The sequence below is a fragment of the Mauremys mutica genome, chromosome 20, assembly GCF_020497125.1.
Source record: "Mauremys mutica isolate MM-2020 ecotype Southern chromosome 20, ASM2049712v1, whole genome shotgun sequence".
NCBI lineage: Eukaryota > Metazoa > Chordata > Testudines > Geoemydidae > Mauremys > Mauremys mutica.
Window position 1 is genome coordinate 641,243 of NC_059091.1, and position 16,544 is coordinate 657,786.

Genomic DNA, 16,544 nt, shown 5'->3' on the forward strand with positions numbered 1-16,544 from the left:
TCCATCCCTCCCCATCTGTCCCTCCCCATGGGCATCTGTCCCTCCCCATGGGCACCCGCCTGCCCCATTCCCCCTCTGTTCATCCCTTCCCCCCCCACCTGCCCCATGTCCCCCACCTGCCCCCATTCCCCCCATCCATCCCTACCCACCCCCCACCTGCCTCATACCCCCTCTATCCACCCCTCCCCATCCCCCACCCGGCCCGATGCCCTCCTCTATCCATCCCTTCCCACCCCCCACCTGCCCCAGGTCCCCCCTCTATCTATCCGGTGCCCGCTGCTGGCAGACCTGGGGCAGGGCGGGGGGTGGCTGCGGGACCCTGGGGATCTCTGGGGTCAGACTCCCAGATGGGGTCCGTCGCCCCCTCCTAGCCCCGTGCTCCTCCCCCCCACAGTGGCCTGGGGGCGAGCCCAGCGTCAGCCGTAGCGAGGGGGACGTGGGACCCCAGGAGCCGACCCCCCAAGATCCGATCCTGCTGCAGCTCCAGGCCCCGGCCTGCTGGTGGGGGGTGACTGAGGGCCCAATTCTGGGCTGGGGGGGCTGAAGACACCTTGATCCTGGGGTTGCAAAGGGCCTGATCCTGCAGTGGGGACCCCCCCACCCACCAACACACAAAGCTGCGGAGGGGAATGAGACCCCGATGCCCCCTCCCTGCCCCCGTCTGGGGGCTTCTGGCAGCCCCCACCCCACACCCAGAGCGAGGCTCATCTCCCCAGCATTGTCACGGCAACCAGGGGGTGGGGCTGAAAACACAGCAGCACCCAGCCTAGAGCCCCACCAGCTCCCCAGCCGGGCCCCCCCCCAAGGGAGCCAGGGCCAGGGCCAGCTGCTGCCACCTAGTGGCCACTGGAGGGGGGCTCAACCAGCTGCAAAATCACTGGCCCCCCATTTCCACCCCCTGCAAAAACTGGCCTGCCCCAGATCCCCCCCGGGGGGGGGCAGAACAAACCACCAGACCACGGTTTGCTCTGCTCAGGGGGGTTTATTGGAAAATCCAGGATTCAGAGCCCCCCCCCCCCCGGCTGATTGCTGGGGAGCAGCGAGGGGGGAACCCCCAGCACAGACCCCACCCCTCAGCGGGGACCTCTCCCAGGAGCGCTGGCCCCTCCAGGCCCCCGTGGATCGCCTGCCCCCCAAACCCCTCTTCCTGGGAGCAGGGCAGCCCCCAGCACAGCCGATCCTAGCGTCTCCGGTGCCCCACGGCACGCGCCGCGCTCCTGGCTGCAGGGGGGGACGGGGGGCAGGCTGAGGGGGGTGGCCCCATACCCAGGGACTGACTGGGGGGGGTGGGAATTGGGGGAGCCCAGCTGAGGCTTGTTTCCCCGATGGCGGGGTGGGGTGGTGTAGATCCCCAGGGTCCTGGCGACTTGGGGAGGGGCCAACAGCGGGTGCAGGGAGGAGCTGGACCTGCAGCCGGGGTGGGGGTGGGGTGGGGGTGGGGGCTGGGGAATGAAGCAGGGGGCTCTGGGTGGAGATCAGGGGGGAGAGGCCGGGGGAGGCTGCCGGGGGGAGGTGCTAGGGGCTGGGAGGGAGGAGAGGGGGGAGCATGGGGGGGTGCCCGGCCTGCGCGGTGCTGGGGGCGAAAAGGGCCCTGGGGGGGAGGGGAGTGGGGGCTCCGTGGTTAGGGCTGGGCTGGGGGGGAGGGGAGGGGGGGTTTTGTGGGCAGTGGTGGGTCGGGGGAGGCGGGGGCTGGGGGGGCCCTTCCGGCGCAGGACGAAGTCGAAGTTGGCGGCTGGATTCATGGCGTAGAAGGCGTTGGCCCCATCAGGGATCAGCAGCTCTGGGGGGGTCGGAGGAGAGTGTGAGGGGGGCACAATGGTACTGAAGCCCCCCCCGCTGGTCCTCGTCTCCCCCTGCCCCTCCCCCAACACCTCCCCTCCCCCCATGCCCTGATACCCCCCCACCTTTCCCCCACCTGTGACACCTCCCCTCCCCCATACCCTGATACCCCCCGTGTGCTCCCCCCACCTGGTCCTCTGCTCCAGCAACACCCCCTGCTCCTCCCCCAACACCTCCCCTCCCCCCATGCCCTCACCCCCCCACCTTCTCCCCACCTGTGACACCTCCCCTCCCCCCACCTTGCCCTCTGCTCCCCGTCCCAGCCGGGCCCCCCTCACCTCTGCCGCCCCCCAGCAGCTGCAGGAGCTGGAAGGCTCCGGGCGGGGTCCCGTCCAGGCCGTGTTTCTGGAGGCCGCGCAGCACCACGGCCGGGGTCTTGTCCTGGCTGGTCAGCTGGGGGGCCGGAGGGGGGCACAGGATCAGGGTGGGGGAGGGGGCAGCACAAGCAGGGGTGGGGGCGGGGGAGCATGCAGGATGGGGAGGGTACAGGGCAGCAATGGGGATGGGGCGGGGCCAGCATCAGCCCCGCCCCCCACAGGCAGGACCCCCCCAGCCCCCCTCACCAGGATGCTCCTGTAGAGGTTGCCGTGGGCGTTGTCCACGCTGACCCGCACGATGCACGAGTCCGCCCCCTGCTGGTTGTACAGGGGCGAGCCGGGGCAGCGGGCGAGGGGGGAGGGCGGCTCCTCGGGGGGGCAGGTGCTCACCGGCAGCTCCAGCAGGCTCTGGGCACGGGGGGCGGGGAATGGGAGCTGGTGAGCAAGCAGGGAGAGAACCCAGGAGCCCCCACCAGCTCTAACCACTGCACCCCACTCCCCTCCCAAAGCAGGGATAGAACCCAGGAGTCCGGGCTCCCAGCCCCGCCCTCCCTGCCAGCTCTAACCACTGCACCCCACTCCCAAAGCAGGGATAGAACCCAGGAGTCCAGGCTCCCAGACCCCCTCTCCCCCCCAGCTCTAACCACTGCACCCCACTCCCCTCCCAGAGCGGGGAGAGAACCCAGGAGTCCGGGGTTCCCCCCTCCCCCTGCTCTAATCACTGGAGCCCAGTGGACACTGGCCTTTGCACTGGCCCAGCTCAGCCCACCCCCAGCTACCCCGGCAGCCCCCCGGCATCCCACGGTACCTTGCCAAGGGGCCCCCCCACCTCCGGGAAGCAGGGGGCACTGGGCCCCTCATCGGCTTCGCAGCTGCTGCCGGTGCCCGCGGGCGAGATGCTGCCCTTGGCGGAGGGCAGACGGGGGGGCAGGGCCTCGGCCCCCAGCAGGAGCCTGAGGGGAGATGGGGGTGAATGGGCAAGAAAGGGGGGGGGAAGGGCTGGGGGGGCAACAAGAGAACCTGCCCCCCAGACATCTCCATCCCTCTCCAGACGCCAATTCCACCCTCCCAGAGCGAGACGCCCCCCAACACCCACCTCCTCCCCCCAGTACCCACGGACCCCCTGCCCCTCCCCCACATGAATGTGGGAAACCTGGTAATAGTTTTATGACCACTAGGCGTGCCTCAGTTTCCCCACTGATTCTGCCTGACCAGCCGCTAGTGCCAGGGGAATGACCCCCAGAGGAGAGGGGAGTGAGGCCTGGCCTAGGGCTGCCCCATGGCGCCCCCAGGATCGACCCCTCTGAGCAGGGGATGCGGGAAGCCGACGGGACCCCCCATGGGAAACTGAGGCAGGCTGGGCACAGGCAGCGCCATCCCCACGCCCCCCAGGCAGGGCTCCCGGCTCCCGGGGGGGCTGCTCACAGGCAGACGGACGCCGCGGCTGGACAGACCATTGGGATCGTCCCGTCCGGCCTTTCGGAGAGCCCAGGTCCCCCGGCCGCGGCACGGCGCTGATGGGGGCTCCCAGCTGCAGGGGGGCCGGGGGGGGCAGGGTAACTCCCGAGCTGGGGGGGCGACTGCCGAGCTGGGGGGGCCGGGGTAACTCCCGAGCTGGGGGGGCGACTGCCGAGCTGGGGGCGACTTACGAGCTGAAGCGTTTGCTGAGGCTGCGTTTGACGCGGGGTGAGTTGGGGCAGGAGTCGGCTGGGGGCTCAATGAGCCGCGAGACCCGGTAGCTGGGGGGGGAGGGGATGGGGGGGGTTAGCGAGTGTCCGTCCTGCCCCCCCCCTTCTGCGGCTACTTCGCTCCTTCCATCGTGGAGGGGGAGGCTCCAGGCAGCTCCCCACGTGATGCCCCACTGCCCCCCCACTGACCCCCAGCCTCTCTCCTACCCCCCTCCCCCACCTCCCTACTGCCCCCCTCACTGCCCCCCGGCCTCTCTCCTGCCCCCCTCAGTGTCCTCTTCCCCGCCTCTCTCCTGCCCCCCCTCACCACCGGCCCCCTCTAGCCCCTCCTCTGCCCCCCACTGCACTCCCTGCTCACTGACCACCTCCCACCTGCCCCGCCACTGCGACCCCCGAGCCCCCCGGGTACCTCTGCTCCTCGGCGAGCCGGCCGTGGCGCTGGAAGGCGGCCAGCACGGGGGGGTTGGGGCGCAGGGCGTAGCCCCGGCACGACGCCTGCAGCTGCTGGATCCGCAGCAGGATCTCGGCCTCCTGGGCCCAGAGACGGGGTTCAGGGCCCCGCTCCCGCCCCCCCCCATCCTCCCGCCCCCCCAGCTCCCGTCCCCGCCATCCTCCTCCTGCCCCCCCAGCTCCCGTCCCCGCCATCCTCCTCCTGCCCCCCCAGCTCCCGTCCCCACCCATCCTCCCGCCCCCCAGCTCCCATCCCCCCCATCCTCCCGCCCCACAGCTCCCGTCCCCGCCAACCGCCTCCTGCCCCCCCAGCTCCCGTCCCCGCCAACCGCCTCCTGCCCCCCCAGCTCCCGTCCCCCCAATCCTCCCGCCCCCCAGCTCCCGTCCCCCCAATCCTCCCGCCCCACAGCTCCCATCCCCCCCAATCCTCCCGCCCCACAGCTCCCATCCCCGCCATCCGCCTCCTGTCCCCCCAACTCCCGTCCCCCCCAATCCTCCCGCCCCATAGCTCCCGGCCCCCCCAATCCTCCCGCCCCACAGCTCCCGTCCCCCCCAATCCTCCTGCCCCCACAGCTCCCGCCCCCCCCCCCACCTCCCGGCCCCCCAGCTCCCGTCCCCCCCGCATCATCCCTCCACCCCAGCTGCCGTCCCCCCCGCATCCTCCCGCCCCACAGCTCCCGTCCCCCCATATCCTCCCGCCCCACAGCTCCCGTCCCCGCCATCCGCCTCCTGCCCCCCCAGCCTCCCGCCTCCCCAGCTCCTGTCCCCACAGCTCCAGTCCTCCCCGCCCCCCACATTCTCCCGCCCCACAGCTCCCGTCCCCCCAATCCTCCCACCCCACAGCTCCCATCCCCGCCATCCGCCTCCTGTCCCCCAGCCTCCCGCCCCGCCACAGCCTCCCATCCACTCCCCGTGCCCCCCAGCTCCCATCCCCGCCGTCCGCCTCCTGTCCCCCAGCCTCCCGCCCCCCCAGACCCCTCATCCTGTCACCCCCCACCTCCCATCCCCCCCGCCTCCCATCCACTCCCCGTGCCCCCCAGCTCCCATCCCGCCACCGCAGGCCTCCTGTCCTCCATCCCCCCCAGCTCCCATCCCCGCCATCCACCCCCCCCAGCTTCCTGTCCCCCACCCGCCCCAGCCCCCTTCCCATCCCCCCCCAGCTCCCATCCCCTGACCCTCCCCCCCAATTTCTCCCACCAACAGATCAGAGATCTCAGGAGTCCTGACTCCCAGCCCCTCCCCCACCCACTCCCCTCTGCTCTCCCAGGGTCCCGGCCAGCCCCCCTCCCCCCCACTCACCTTCCGCCTCTTTTCAAAGTTGATGAGCCCACCCTGGGGGGGAATCAGAGAGAGAACGTGAGGGGGTTGGGCCCCCCAGTGGTTACCCCAGGAAGGGGCTGGCACTGGGGGAGGGGTCCCGGCCCCCGGGGGCAGGATGTGCACAAGAGCCTCTGGGGGTCTCGGGGGAAGAGGCAGCTCGGCCCTAGGGGGCCCCTGAGATGGGCGCTGGGGGGGTGGCACAGCGAGGGTGTGAGCCTGGGACCCCCAGCCCCCTCGACTCACCTCCAGGAAATCCGGCAGCGCCGTGTCCAGCATCACCAGATCCGTCAGGAAGGTGCCAAGGTACGGGACAGTGCCCGGGGGGGGCGCCTGGGGTGGGAGGGTCCGGGTCACCCACACGGCTCTGCCGGTGCCCCTCACTCCCGACTCGCAGCCCCCCCGTTATCCCTCCCCACCCCCCACCCTGAGCTCTGCCGGTGCCCCTCACTCCCGACTCGCAGCCCCCCCGTTATCCCTCCCCTCCCCCCACCCTGAGCTCTGCCAGTGCCCCTCACTCCCGCCTCGCAGCCCCCCGTTATCCCTCCTCACCCCCCACCCTGAGCTCTGCCAGTGCCCCTCACTCCCGACTCGCAGCCCCCCCGTTATCCCTCCTGACCCCCACCCTGAGCTCTGCCGGTGCCCCTCACTCCCGACTCGCAGCCCCCCCGTTATCCCTCCCCACCCCCCACCCTGAGCTCTGCCGGTGCCCCTCACTCCCGACTCACAGCCCCCCCGGTATCCCTCCTGACCCCCACCCTGAGCTCTGCCGGTGCCCCTCACTCCCGACTCGCAGCCCCCCCGTTATCCCTCCTCACCCCCCACCCCAAGTTCTGCCAGTGCCCCTCACTCCCGACTCGCAGCCCCCCCGTTATCCCTCCCCACCCCCCACCCCCAGGTCTGCCCGTGCCCCTCACTCCCGACTCGCAGCCCCCCATTATCCCTCCTCTCCCCCCACCCCAAGTTCTGCCAGTGCCCCTCACTCCCGACTCGCAGCCCCCCCGTTATCCCTCCCCACCCCCCACGCCGAGCTCTGCCAGTGGCCCCCAGTCCCCACCCGCAGCCCAGCAGGTGCCCCTCACTCCCGACCCGCAGCCCTGCAAGGCCCTAGACCCTGGCCGGGTCCCATCGCTCACCGCTGGCTTCTCCGGGGGATTCAGTTTCTGAGTCGCTTTGCGGGCGACGCGGGGGCTGGGAGCTCCCTCGGGGACGCCCTGGGCAGCATCTCCCTGTGCAGAGGGACGGGACCGGCAGGGCCCAGCGCAAAGAAATCATTGATGGGAGCCTGCGGTACATGGAGTGAAATCCCACTTCCGGGGGCACGGTGCCCCCCCGGTGCCCCCCCATCCCCTGCAGCACAATATCCCCCGGTGCCCCCTGCCCTACACCCCTGGTAAGCCCCCCACCCTGCCCCCACAGCATGGCACCCCCAGCAAGCCCCCTGCTCACCAAGGCCCCCCACCCCCTGCTGAGCCCCCTGCCCCCAAAGCATGGCACCCCCCCAGCAAGCCCCCCACCTTTCACCGAGCCCCCTCACTCCCTGGGGCACAGCACCCCATAGCATGGCCCCAGCGCCAGGTACCTGCAGCAGGATTTCCCGGCAGCTCAGGTGATTCTTGTCATCGGAGAAGATCTGCGAGAGCTTCCGGAAGATGCCCATGGTGTCCCTGGGGGCAGGACAGGACCGAGCTCTGTCCATGCATGCACCCCTAATCCCCATCCCTGCACCCCCAATCCCCACCCCCACCCAGCCCGGTACCCCCAATCCCCATCCCCACCCGCCCCGGCACCCCCAATCCTCAGCCCCTGATCCTCATCCCCATCGGCCCCGCATCCTCAACCCTCAGCCCCCGATCCCTGCCCCCACCCGCCCCGGCACCCCCAATCCTCAGCCCCTGTCATAAACATAAAGGGAAGGGTAACAGCCCTCCTGTGTACAATACTATAAAATCCCTCCTGGCCAGAGGCACAAAATCCTTTTACCTGTAAAGGGTTAAGAAGCTCAGGTAACTTGGCTGACACCTGACCCAAAAGGACCAATAAGGGGACAAGATACTTTCAAATGAGAGGGGGGCCGGGGGGGGGGGTTGTTTTGTGTGTCTGTTCTGTGTGTTTGCGGAGACAGATCAAGAGAAATCCAACCCCTCTCGAGTTAGCAGGTATTTAGCAAGGAAACGCCTTAGATTAGCTTTTGTTTTGGCTTGTGATTTTCTCTGTGCCGAGAGGGAGGTTTAGCCCCGTTTTCTCATTTTGTAACTTTAAAGTTTTGCCCAGAGGGAAACCCTCTGCTGATCGCCTGTGAGGTTCCCTTCCAGTCCAGTCGTCCAGAGATGCTCCAGTCACCGTTTTTCTTTCTAATAAAGTTCTGGTTTTTTAATAATCTGACTGGGTTTTTTAGTGTCCGAAAAACCCAGGGCTGATCTGGGCTTGTTTATTCTCCAGCCTCCCCAGGAAAGGGGGTGAAGGGGCTTGGGGGATATTTTGGGGAAATCGGACTCCAAGTCGTCCTTTCGCTGATTCTTTCTTTGAATCGCTTGGTGGTGGCAGCAGTTACCTAATCTGAGGACAAGGGAAGGATTTGTGCCTTGGGGAGTTTTTAACCTAAGCTGGTAGAAATAAGCGTAGGGGGTCTTTCATGTGGGTCCCCACATCTGTACCCCAGAGTTCAGAGTGGGGAGGGAACCCTGATAACCCCCAATCCCCACCCCTATCTCCCCCAAACCTCAACTCCCAATCCCCACCCCCAGCACCTCCAATCCTCAGTCCCCAATCCCGGCACCCACCTATCCCTGGTTCCTGCACCCTCCTGACACTATCCCCACCCCGGCACCCTGATCCTCTCACCACCCTATTCCTGTCCCACCCACCCCCACCCACTGAACCCCATCCTGGCAGCCTCCCCAGCATGTCCTGACCCCTCCAGGGTCACCGGGACCCTCTGGACCCCACTCCCCACTGTGAGCTCCAACCCAAGAGCACTGGCTCTTGGGGGCAAGTCCCGCCCTCTGGAAGGCGGGACTTCCTGGATTAGCCCTGGCCATCCCAGCCATGCCTTCGGGGGGCACTGGTCAGATTGCATGGAGCCAAACTCACCCCCAAGCTCCGCCCGCCAAGCCAAAGGGGGGCAGGGTGTGAGACAGCCCCCGCCCCCTCCATTCAGCCCCCAGCTCTCACCGGCTGACGGCAGCCCAGGTCCTCTTGAGCCGGTGCACGGGGCTGGACTGCAGGGCGGAGATCACGGCTCGCAGGGAGGAGAAGTTACGCAGAACGCAGCAGTGCTGGGGGGGAGGAGAGTCAGTGGGATCCAGCTTCCCCCCCCCTGAGATCTACGCCGCAACCCTCCACAAGTCCAGTTACTACTGGACTCCCTCCCCCAACCCCTGCTGGCCTGGATCCCCCCAACCTCCCATAAGTGCCCCTCACCTTCCCCCACACCTCACTGGGCCCCCTCGGCCCTGCCCCCCACCCCACCCCCTCAGCTGTCCCCTGCCCCCACCTGGGCGATGGCCACCCACTTCTCCAGCAGCCGGGCTCTCTGCGGCGCACGGAGCTGCACGTCACCCAGCACCGAGGCGACGACGCAGCTGGTGACGGCGTTGAACTGGGCCACGGTGGCGCGGACGCTGGGCGCTGCCCCCTCGCGGTCCCGCTGCGACCACACGCAGCCCAGGCAGTGGAAGGGCCGCACCTGCATGAACAGCTCCTGGGGGGGAAGAGGGAGTGTGGGAGGGCCCATGCTCTATGCCCGGACACAGCAAAGGAACAGAACTCAGGAGTCCTGGCTCCCAACCCTCCCGCTCTAGCCACTAGACCCCACTCCCCTCCCAGAGCTGGGGAGAGAACCCAGGAGTCCTGGCTCCCAACCCTCCCGCTCTAGCCAGTAGACACCACTCCCCTCCCAGAGCTGGGGAGAGAACCCAGGAGTCCTGGCTCCCAGCCCCTCCCTGCTCTAACCACTAGACCCCACTCCCCTCCCAGAGCTGGGGAGAGAACCCAGGAGTCCTGGCTCCCAACCCTCTTGCTCTAGCCACTAGACCCCACTCCCCTCCCAGAGCTGGGGAGAGAACCCAGGAGTCCTGGCTCCCAGCCCCTCCCTGCTCTAACCACTAGACCCCACTCCCCTCCCAGAGCTGGGGAGAGAACCCAGGATTCCTGCCCCTCGGGCCCCCTGCCCTAACCACCGGGCTATGCTCTCTTGGGTGATCTGGCCCCGCTCCCCCAGCCCCCCACTTACTATATCCATTAGCGTCAGCTGCTCGGCCACTTCCTCCACACTGAACGACAGGAGATCGGGGGACTCCCCGCAGCCCTCTGGCCCCCCCTCGCCCCCCAACACCAGCGGACCATCCCCAGGGGATTCACAGCCTGCAGGGGAGACAGCGCAGGGCATCAGATCCGCCGGCTGCACAGAGGCCTGCGAGGGGGACAGGCGCTGAGGGGTTCCAGCCAAGGGATGGGCGGAGGAGGGGCTAAGATGGACAGGCAGAGGAGGGGCTGTAGCCAGGGGACTGGTGGTGGTGGTGGAAGAGCCAGGAGGGGGACAGATGCTGGGGGGTTGTAGCTGGGGGACAGGTGGAGGTGGGGGTTGTAGCTGGGGGTGAGGGGGACAGGCGGAGGGCGGGAATTGTAGCCAGGGGACAGGCAGAGACGAAAGTTGTAGCCAGGGGACAGGCGGAGGCAGAGGACAGGTGGAGGCGGGGGTTGTAGCCAGGGGACAGGTGGAGGCAGGGGTTGTGGCCAGGGGACAGGTGGAGGCAGGGGACAGGCGGAGACGGTGGTTGTAGCCAGGGGACAGGCGGAGGCAGGGGACAGGCGGAGGTGGGGGTTGTAGCCAGGGGTCAGGCAGAGGAAGAGGACAGGTGGAGGTGGAAGTTGTAGCCAGGGGACAGGCGGAGGCAGGGGACAGGCGGAGGTGGTGGTTGTAGCCAGGGGACAGGCAGAGGCAGGGGACAGGCGGAGGCGGTGGTTGTAGCCAGGGGACAGGCGGAGGCGGTGGTTGTAGCCAGGGGACAGGCAGAGGCAGGGGACAGGCGGAGGCGGGGGTTGTAGCCAGAGGACAGGCGGAGGCAGGGGACAGGCGGAGGTGGGGATTGTGGCCAGGGGACAGGTGGCAGTGGGGGTTGTGGCCAGGGGACAGGTGGAGGCAGGGGACAGGTGGAGGCAGGGGTTGTAGCCAGGGGACAGGCAGAGGTGGGGGTTGTGGCCAGGGGACAGGCGGAGGCAGGGGACAGGCGGAGGTGGGGGTTGTAGCCAGGGGACAGGCAGAGGCAGAGGACAGGTGGAGCTGGAAGTTGTAGCCAGGGGACAGGCGGAGGCAGGGGTTGTAGCTAGGGGACAGGCGGAGGCAGGGGTTGTAGCCAGGGGACAGGCGGCAGCGGGGGGTTGTAGCCCAGAGTCTCTTACTCTCAGGCTCCGCCTGTTCATCTCCCGGCTCCTCCTGGAAGCTCTGCAGTAGCCCTTCGGCCCGCGCACACCCCTCTGAGCCCGGGGCTGCCTGGCGCAGGTAGCCATGGAGCTGGCGCAGGCTGGGGTGCTGGGGGGGCTCCCGGAAATCCTCGGGGTGATCACGCAGCCAGAGCTCCAGCACCTGCAGCACAGCGCTGGGGGGGTGGGGGAGGGTCAGTCCTGGCAAGACCGGACTTCAGGGTTCTCACCCCGCAGCTTCCCCAGAGACCAGCCCCCAGGGCTCCCCTGTTGGGGGTGGGGGGATCCGAGCGTGTCCCCCGGGCTCACCTGTCAGGGGAGGGGGGATCCCAGCACCCCCCAGGGCTCCCCTGTCGGGGGTGGGGGGAGCCCAGCACCCCCCCCCCGGGCTCACCTGTCAGGGGAGGGGGGATCCCAGCACCCCCCAGGGCTCCCCTGTCGGGGGTGGGGGGAGCCCAGCACCCCCCCCCGGGCTCACCTGTCAGGGGAGGGGGGATCCCAGCACCCCCCCCCGGACTCACCTGTCGGGGGTGGGGGAATCCCAGCGCCCCCCCGGGCTCACCTGTCGGGGGAGGGGGAATCCCAGCGCCCCCCCCCCCGGCTCACCTGTCGGGGCCCAGCGGCAGCAGCAGCTCCAGCACGCGGCCGGGGGTGGCGAAGGCGCGGTAGGTGGCCAGGAAGCTGGGGAGGTAGCCAGGGTCGCTCTCTGCACTGGCCGAGACCAGGCCTCTCACCAGCTGGGGCAGGGTCCCGGCGCGCAGCCGGCGCAGCTTGCAGGTGCGGTACTGCACGAAGGGGCAGGGGGGGCCGGCTCCGGCCTGCGGGGGGGGAGATGGATGGAGTGAGAGAGAGAGAGAGAGAGAGCGGGTGGATGGGGATAGATAGAGGGGGGGTGGATGGGGATAGATAGATAGAGGGGGGGGTAGATGGGGATAGACAAGTATGGAGAGATTGAGACAGAGGGAATAGAAGGAATAATTACATCACCCCAGCCTCTTCCCCTCCTTCAGGACCCCAAAAGGGTCCACTGGCCTGAGATGCAGCCACCTCTGGGGTGGAGCCCAGGGGCTGTTTATACAGAGACCCCTCACCCGGCACTGAGCTGCAGCCACCTCTGGGGTGGGGCCAGGGGCTGTTTATACAGAGACCCCTCGCCCGGCGCTGAGCTGCAGCCACCTCTGGGGTGGAGCACAGGGGCTGTTTATACAGAGACCCCTCGCCCGGCGCTGAGATGCAGCCACCTCTGGGGTGGGGCTGGGGGCTGTTTATACAGAGACCCCTCGCCCGGCGCTGAGATGCAGCCACCTCTGGGGTGGAGCACAGGGGCTGTTTATACAGAGACCCCTCGCCCGGCGCTGAGATGAAGCCACCTCTGGGGTGGAGCACAGGGGCTGTTTATACAGGAACCCCTCACCCAGCACTGAGATGCAGCCACCTCTGGGGCGGAGCCCAGGGGCTGTTTATACAGAGACCCCTGGCCCGGCACTGAGCTGCAGCCACCTCTGGGGCGGAGCCCAGGGGCTGTTTATACAGAGACCCCTCGCCCGGCGCTGAGATGCAGCCACCTCTGGGGCGGAGCCCAGGGGCTGTTTATACAGAGACCCCTCGCCCGGCGCTGAGATGAAGCCACCTCTGGGGTGGAGCACAGGGGCTGTTTATACAGAGACCCCTCGCCCGGCGCTGTGCTGCAGCCACCTCTGGGGCGGAGCCCAGGGGCTGTTTATACAGAGACCCCTCGCCCGGCGCTGTGCTGCAGCCACCTCTGGGGCGGAGCCCAGGGGCTGTTTATACAGAGACCCCTCGCCCGGCGCTGAGCTGCAGCCACCTCTGGGGCAGAGCCCAGGGCTGTTTATAACAACGCTGGCAGCAGATTAGGTCTGGAGGTGAAGAATTCCAGCTCGGAGAGAAAATGAGCCAAAGTCCCAGCACAGCGCCCCCTGCTGGCCCCCGCCCCGCTCCCTGCAGCACCAGGTACCCTCCCCCAGGCAGGCGCTGGCTGGGTCCAGCCCCCTTGGCTCAGGCGAGCTGACGGGCCCCTGGCGGAGCCCCCCGTACCAGCGGGCAGGGTCCCCCGTGGGCCGCAGGCTCCGCCCTCACCCGCTGCAGGGTGACGCTGTAGATGGCCCCGTCCTCCACCTCTTCACCCCACTGCTGGAGGGGCTCCTGCGGGGGGAGAACAGACCAGGCCATGGGCCCGGCCAGCCCCCAACACCCAGCGATGGGGCTGGGGCGCTGGGAGCCGGGCCTCCTGGGCTCTGTCCCCAGTTCTGGGAGGACAGTGGGATCTAGTGGTTAGAGGGGGCGGGGCTGGGAGCCGGGACTCCTGGGTTCTCTCCCCGGCTCTGCCACAGATGGGTTTCCCCTGGGGGGGGGGTGAGGATTAAGGGGGCCCCTCACCCCACCCCCGGTGCAGCCATCAGCCTGGGGTGCTGGCAGCTCTGGGGCTGAAGGATGGTGCTGCAGTGCGGCTCCCTCCCTGCAGGCAGCCCCCGGCACGCCACCGCCCCCTACAGGCGGGTGCTGAATCCACATCCCTAGAGAACGGAGGGAGAAACTGAGGCACGAAGCTGCTTTGGAAGAGACTAGAACTCAGGAGTCCGGACTCCCAGCCCCCTGCTAAAGGGGGGAGGAGCAGGGGCCACCCACCCCCACGGGGGGGGGAGAAGCGGGCGTGGCATGTGGGGGGGGGGAGAGCACTCTGCGGCTCCGGCTACCCTGAACAACCCCCCATTTAAGGAGCCGGAGCGGAGCCGCCCAACCGGTCCAGCAGGGTCGGCCTCCCCCAGCCCCACCTCCACAAGGGGCCCTGCTGCCCCCCCGCCCCAGCTGGGGGGGGGGGCTGCCATCCCAGTAGCCGCAAGTCGGGTTCTCCCCCCCAGCTCGGGGATGTGGGGCTGGCGTCCGGCACCCTGATCCCCATGGGCCGCGGCCGCCTGGGAAGGGGGGTGAGGTCCCCAATCCCCCCGAGCTGCCCCCACCCCACCATGCCCGTTCGGTGCCCCTCGTTCGCGGTGAGCTGGGGGGTCTCGACCCAGGCCCCAGCAGGGGAGGTGCCCCCCGGACACAAAGCGCCCCCCCCCGGGCACCCGGCGTCCCCTCCTCCCCCCCGGGCACCCAGCGCCCCCTCCACTCCCCCGGGCACCCGGCGCCCCCTCCTCCCCCCCGGGCACAAAGCGCCCCCCTCCCCCCCGGGCACCCAGCGCCCCCTTCCCACCCACCCCCGGGCACCCAGCGCCCCCCGGGCAGCCATGTGCCCCTCGCTCGCAGCCCAGCCGAGGGGCCGCCCCCCAGGGCCGATGTCTCTGCCGGGCGGGGGTTCGGGCCCCGGGCGCGGCGTTACCATCGGGCGCTCCGGCGCCGGGGCTGGATCGCGGTGTCCGCCCTTGACTCGGCGGCGCCGGGAAGGTCTCTCGGCTGCAGCCCCGGGGGAGGGGCCAGGCCGCCGGGGGGGCCGCGCAGCTGGGGCACAAGGGGCCCCTCCCCCATCCAAGGGGTGGGGGCGGGAGGGCGGCGCAGGGCGCGCCTGGGACATGGAGTCCCGGCCTGAGACCCAGCCGCCCCCGGGGAGGGGACGTGGGGCGCTCAGTGGGGAGGCTCAGCCCCCTGGAGGGGGCCAGGAGTGGGGCAGCCGGGGGGACTGAGAGCTGGGGGAGGACAGGCTGCAGGGCAAAGTCTAGTAGTTGGGGGGGGGAGTGCGGGGAGCCAGGACTCCTGGGTTCTCTCTGTGGGCGCAGCAGGGGCTGGGGCAGGACGCGGGCAGGTCTCCCCTGGTCAGAACTCGGGGGCACCTGAAACCCCACTGGCCCCATCTCGCCTTCCTCCGCCTCCAGGCAGGGGAGCAGGGGCTGCGGGTCGGGAGTGAGGGGCACCGGCAGGGCTGAGGTGGGGGTCCCAGGGGTAGCCAGCAGGGGCTGCGGGTCGGGAGTGAGGGGCACTGGCAGGGCTGAGGTGGGGGTCCCAGGGGTAGCCAGCAGGGGCTGCGGGTCAGGAGTGAGGGGCACCGGCAGGGCTGAGGTGGGGGTCCCAGGGGTAGCCAGCAGGGGCTGCGGGTCGGGAGTGAGGGGCACCGGCAGGGCTGGGGGGGCCCCAGGGGTGGGCAGCAGGGGCTGCGGGTCGGGAGTGAGGGGCACCGGCAGGGCTGAGGTGGGGGTCCCAGGGGTGGGCAGCAGGGGCTGCGGGTCAGGAGTGAGGGGCACCAGCAGGGCTGAGGTGGGGGTCCCAGGGGTGGCCAGCAGGGGGCTGCGGGTCGGGAGTGAGGGGCACCGGCAGGGCTGAGGTGGGGCAGCAGGGGCTGCGGGTCAGGAGTGAGGGGCACCGGCAGGGCTGAGGTGGGGGTCCCAGGGGTGGGCAGCAGGGGGCTGCGGGTCGGGAGTGAGGGGCACCGGCAGGGCTGAGGTGGGGCAGCAGGGGCTGCGGGTCGGGAGTGAGGGGCACCGGCAGGGCTGCGGTGGGGGGCCCAGGGGTGGCCAGCAGGGGGCTGCGGGTGGGGCGTGAGGGGCACCGGCAGGGCTGAGGTGGGGCAGCAGGGGCTGCGGGTCAGGAGTGAGGGGCACCGGCAGGGCTGAGGTGGGGGTCCCAGGGGTGGGCAGCAGGGGCTGCGGGTCGGGAGTGAGGGGCACCGGCAGAGCTGGGGGGTCCCAGGGGTGGGCAGCAGGGGCTGCGGGTCGGGAGTGAGGGGCACCGGCGGAGCTGAGGTGGGGGGAGCCCAGAGCTGCAATCTGTGGTTGACACTGAATGGGGGGGGGGGGGAGGAGCTTGGCCGAGGCTGGGGGAGCGGCCGGGAGCAGATGCCCCCTGGGGGTCACAGCTCTGGCAATCGGGGCGGGGGGCAGGACACGGGCTGAGGGGGGCATGTCCCAGTGGGCCCCGCGCCCCAGGGCCGCTCGCTGCCCGGCAGGGCCCCACTCCCGTCCCCACTTCGCCACAGCTGATCCCCCTGGCCAGCCTCTCCTGAGGGGCAGGGGGTGATTTGGGGGTACAGCCGCCTGGCCCCCCAGTTCCCTTCCAGCCTGGCCTCCTCTCTCTGGCTGTGCCCCCGCCAGTGCTGCCCCGGGGCTGGGCTCACGCTGGGCGTGGGACACTCCTGCCCCCGCTCCCAGGGGCACTCGCCCGGCAGCACGGAGCCGGGGGCAGAGCCGCCACGAGCCCCCCTTGCTGACAGGGGAAACTGAGGCGCGGGGGGGGGAGCTGGGCACACGGGCTCTCAGATCAGAGCCTGGGGCCAGGCTCAGGCGGGTGGAGGCTCCTGGGGCCGGGGTGAAGCAGAGCCCGGGGGGGGTCAAATCTTTGCTGCTGGCGCTGCCCCCCCCCCGGGCCAAGCAGGGGCTGCAGCCAAGAGAGGGCGGCCCTTGGTCTCTGCAGCCAGCCCCAGGGGGCGCTAGGGGGCGCTGGGCTGTGGGGCAGGGGCTCAGCAGGGGGCGCTGGGCTATGGGGCGGGGGCTCAGCGGGGGGCTCTCCCCGGCAGTCAGCACTGGCCCCAGGGGGCGCTAGGGGGCGCTGGGCTGTGGGG

The 16,544-nt window shown here is 69.9% G+C and overlaps 1 protein-coding gene across 6 annotated transcripts; it reads right to left on the reverse strand.

Moving 5' to 3' along the window:
* Positions 1–986: 986 nt before the first annotated feature.
* On the reverse strand, positions 987–14,465 carry LOC123353353 (ral guanine nucleotide dissociation stimulator-like 3). 6 transcript variants are annotated; one of them, XM_044994369.1, is made up of 17 exons: positions 14,376–14,465; positions 13,091–13,302; positions 11,642–11,853; positions 10,970–11,211; positions 9,846–10,939; positions 9,108–9,314; positions 8,786–8,889; positions 7,194–7,278; positions 6,748–6,840; positions 5,858–5,944; positions 5,594–5,626; positions 4,254–4,375; positions 3,806–3,895; positions 2,965–3,109; positions 2,403–2,564; positions 2,118–2,232; positions 987–1,780 (listed from the first exon to the last, which is right to left on the reverse strand). In XM_044994369.1, exons 2-17 carry the CDS (start codon positions 13,223–13,225, stop codon positions 1,476–1,478), a joined length of 3,231 nt encoding a protein of 1,076 aa, XP_044850304.1. In that variant the 5' UTR covers positions 13,226–13,302; positions 14,376–14,465; the 3' UTR covers positions 987–1,475. The 6 variants fall into 6 exon arrangements, with proteins under 6 accessions (XP_044850304.1, XP_044850309.1, XP_044850305.1 ...); XM_044994374.1 differs by having other exon boundaries at positions 13,133–13,198; positions 14,376–14,457; XM_044994370.1 differs by having other exon boundaries at positions 13,091–13,198; positions 14,376–14,457.
* Positions 14,466–16,544: the final 2,079 nt, after the last annotated feature.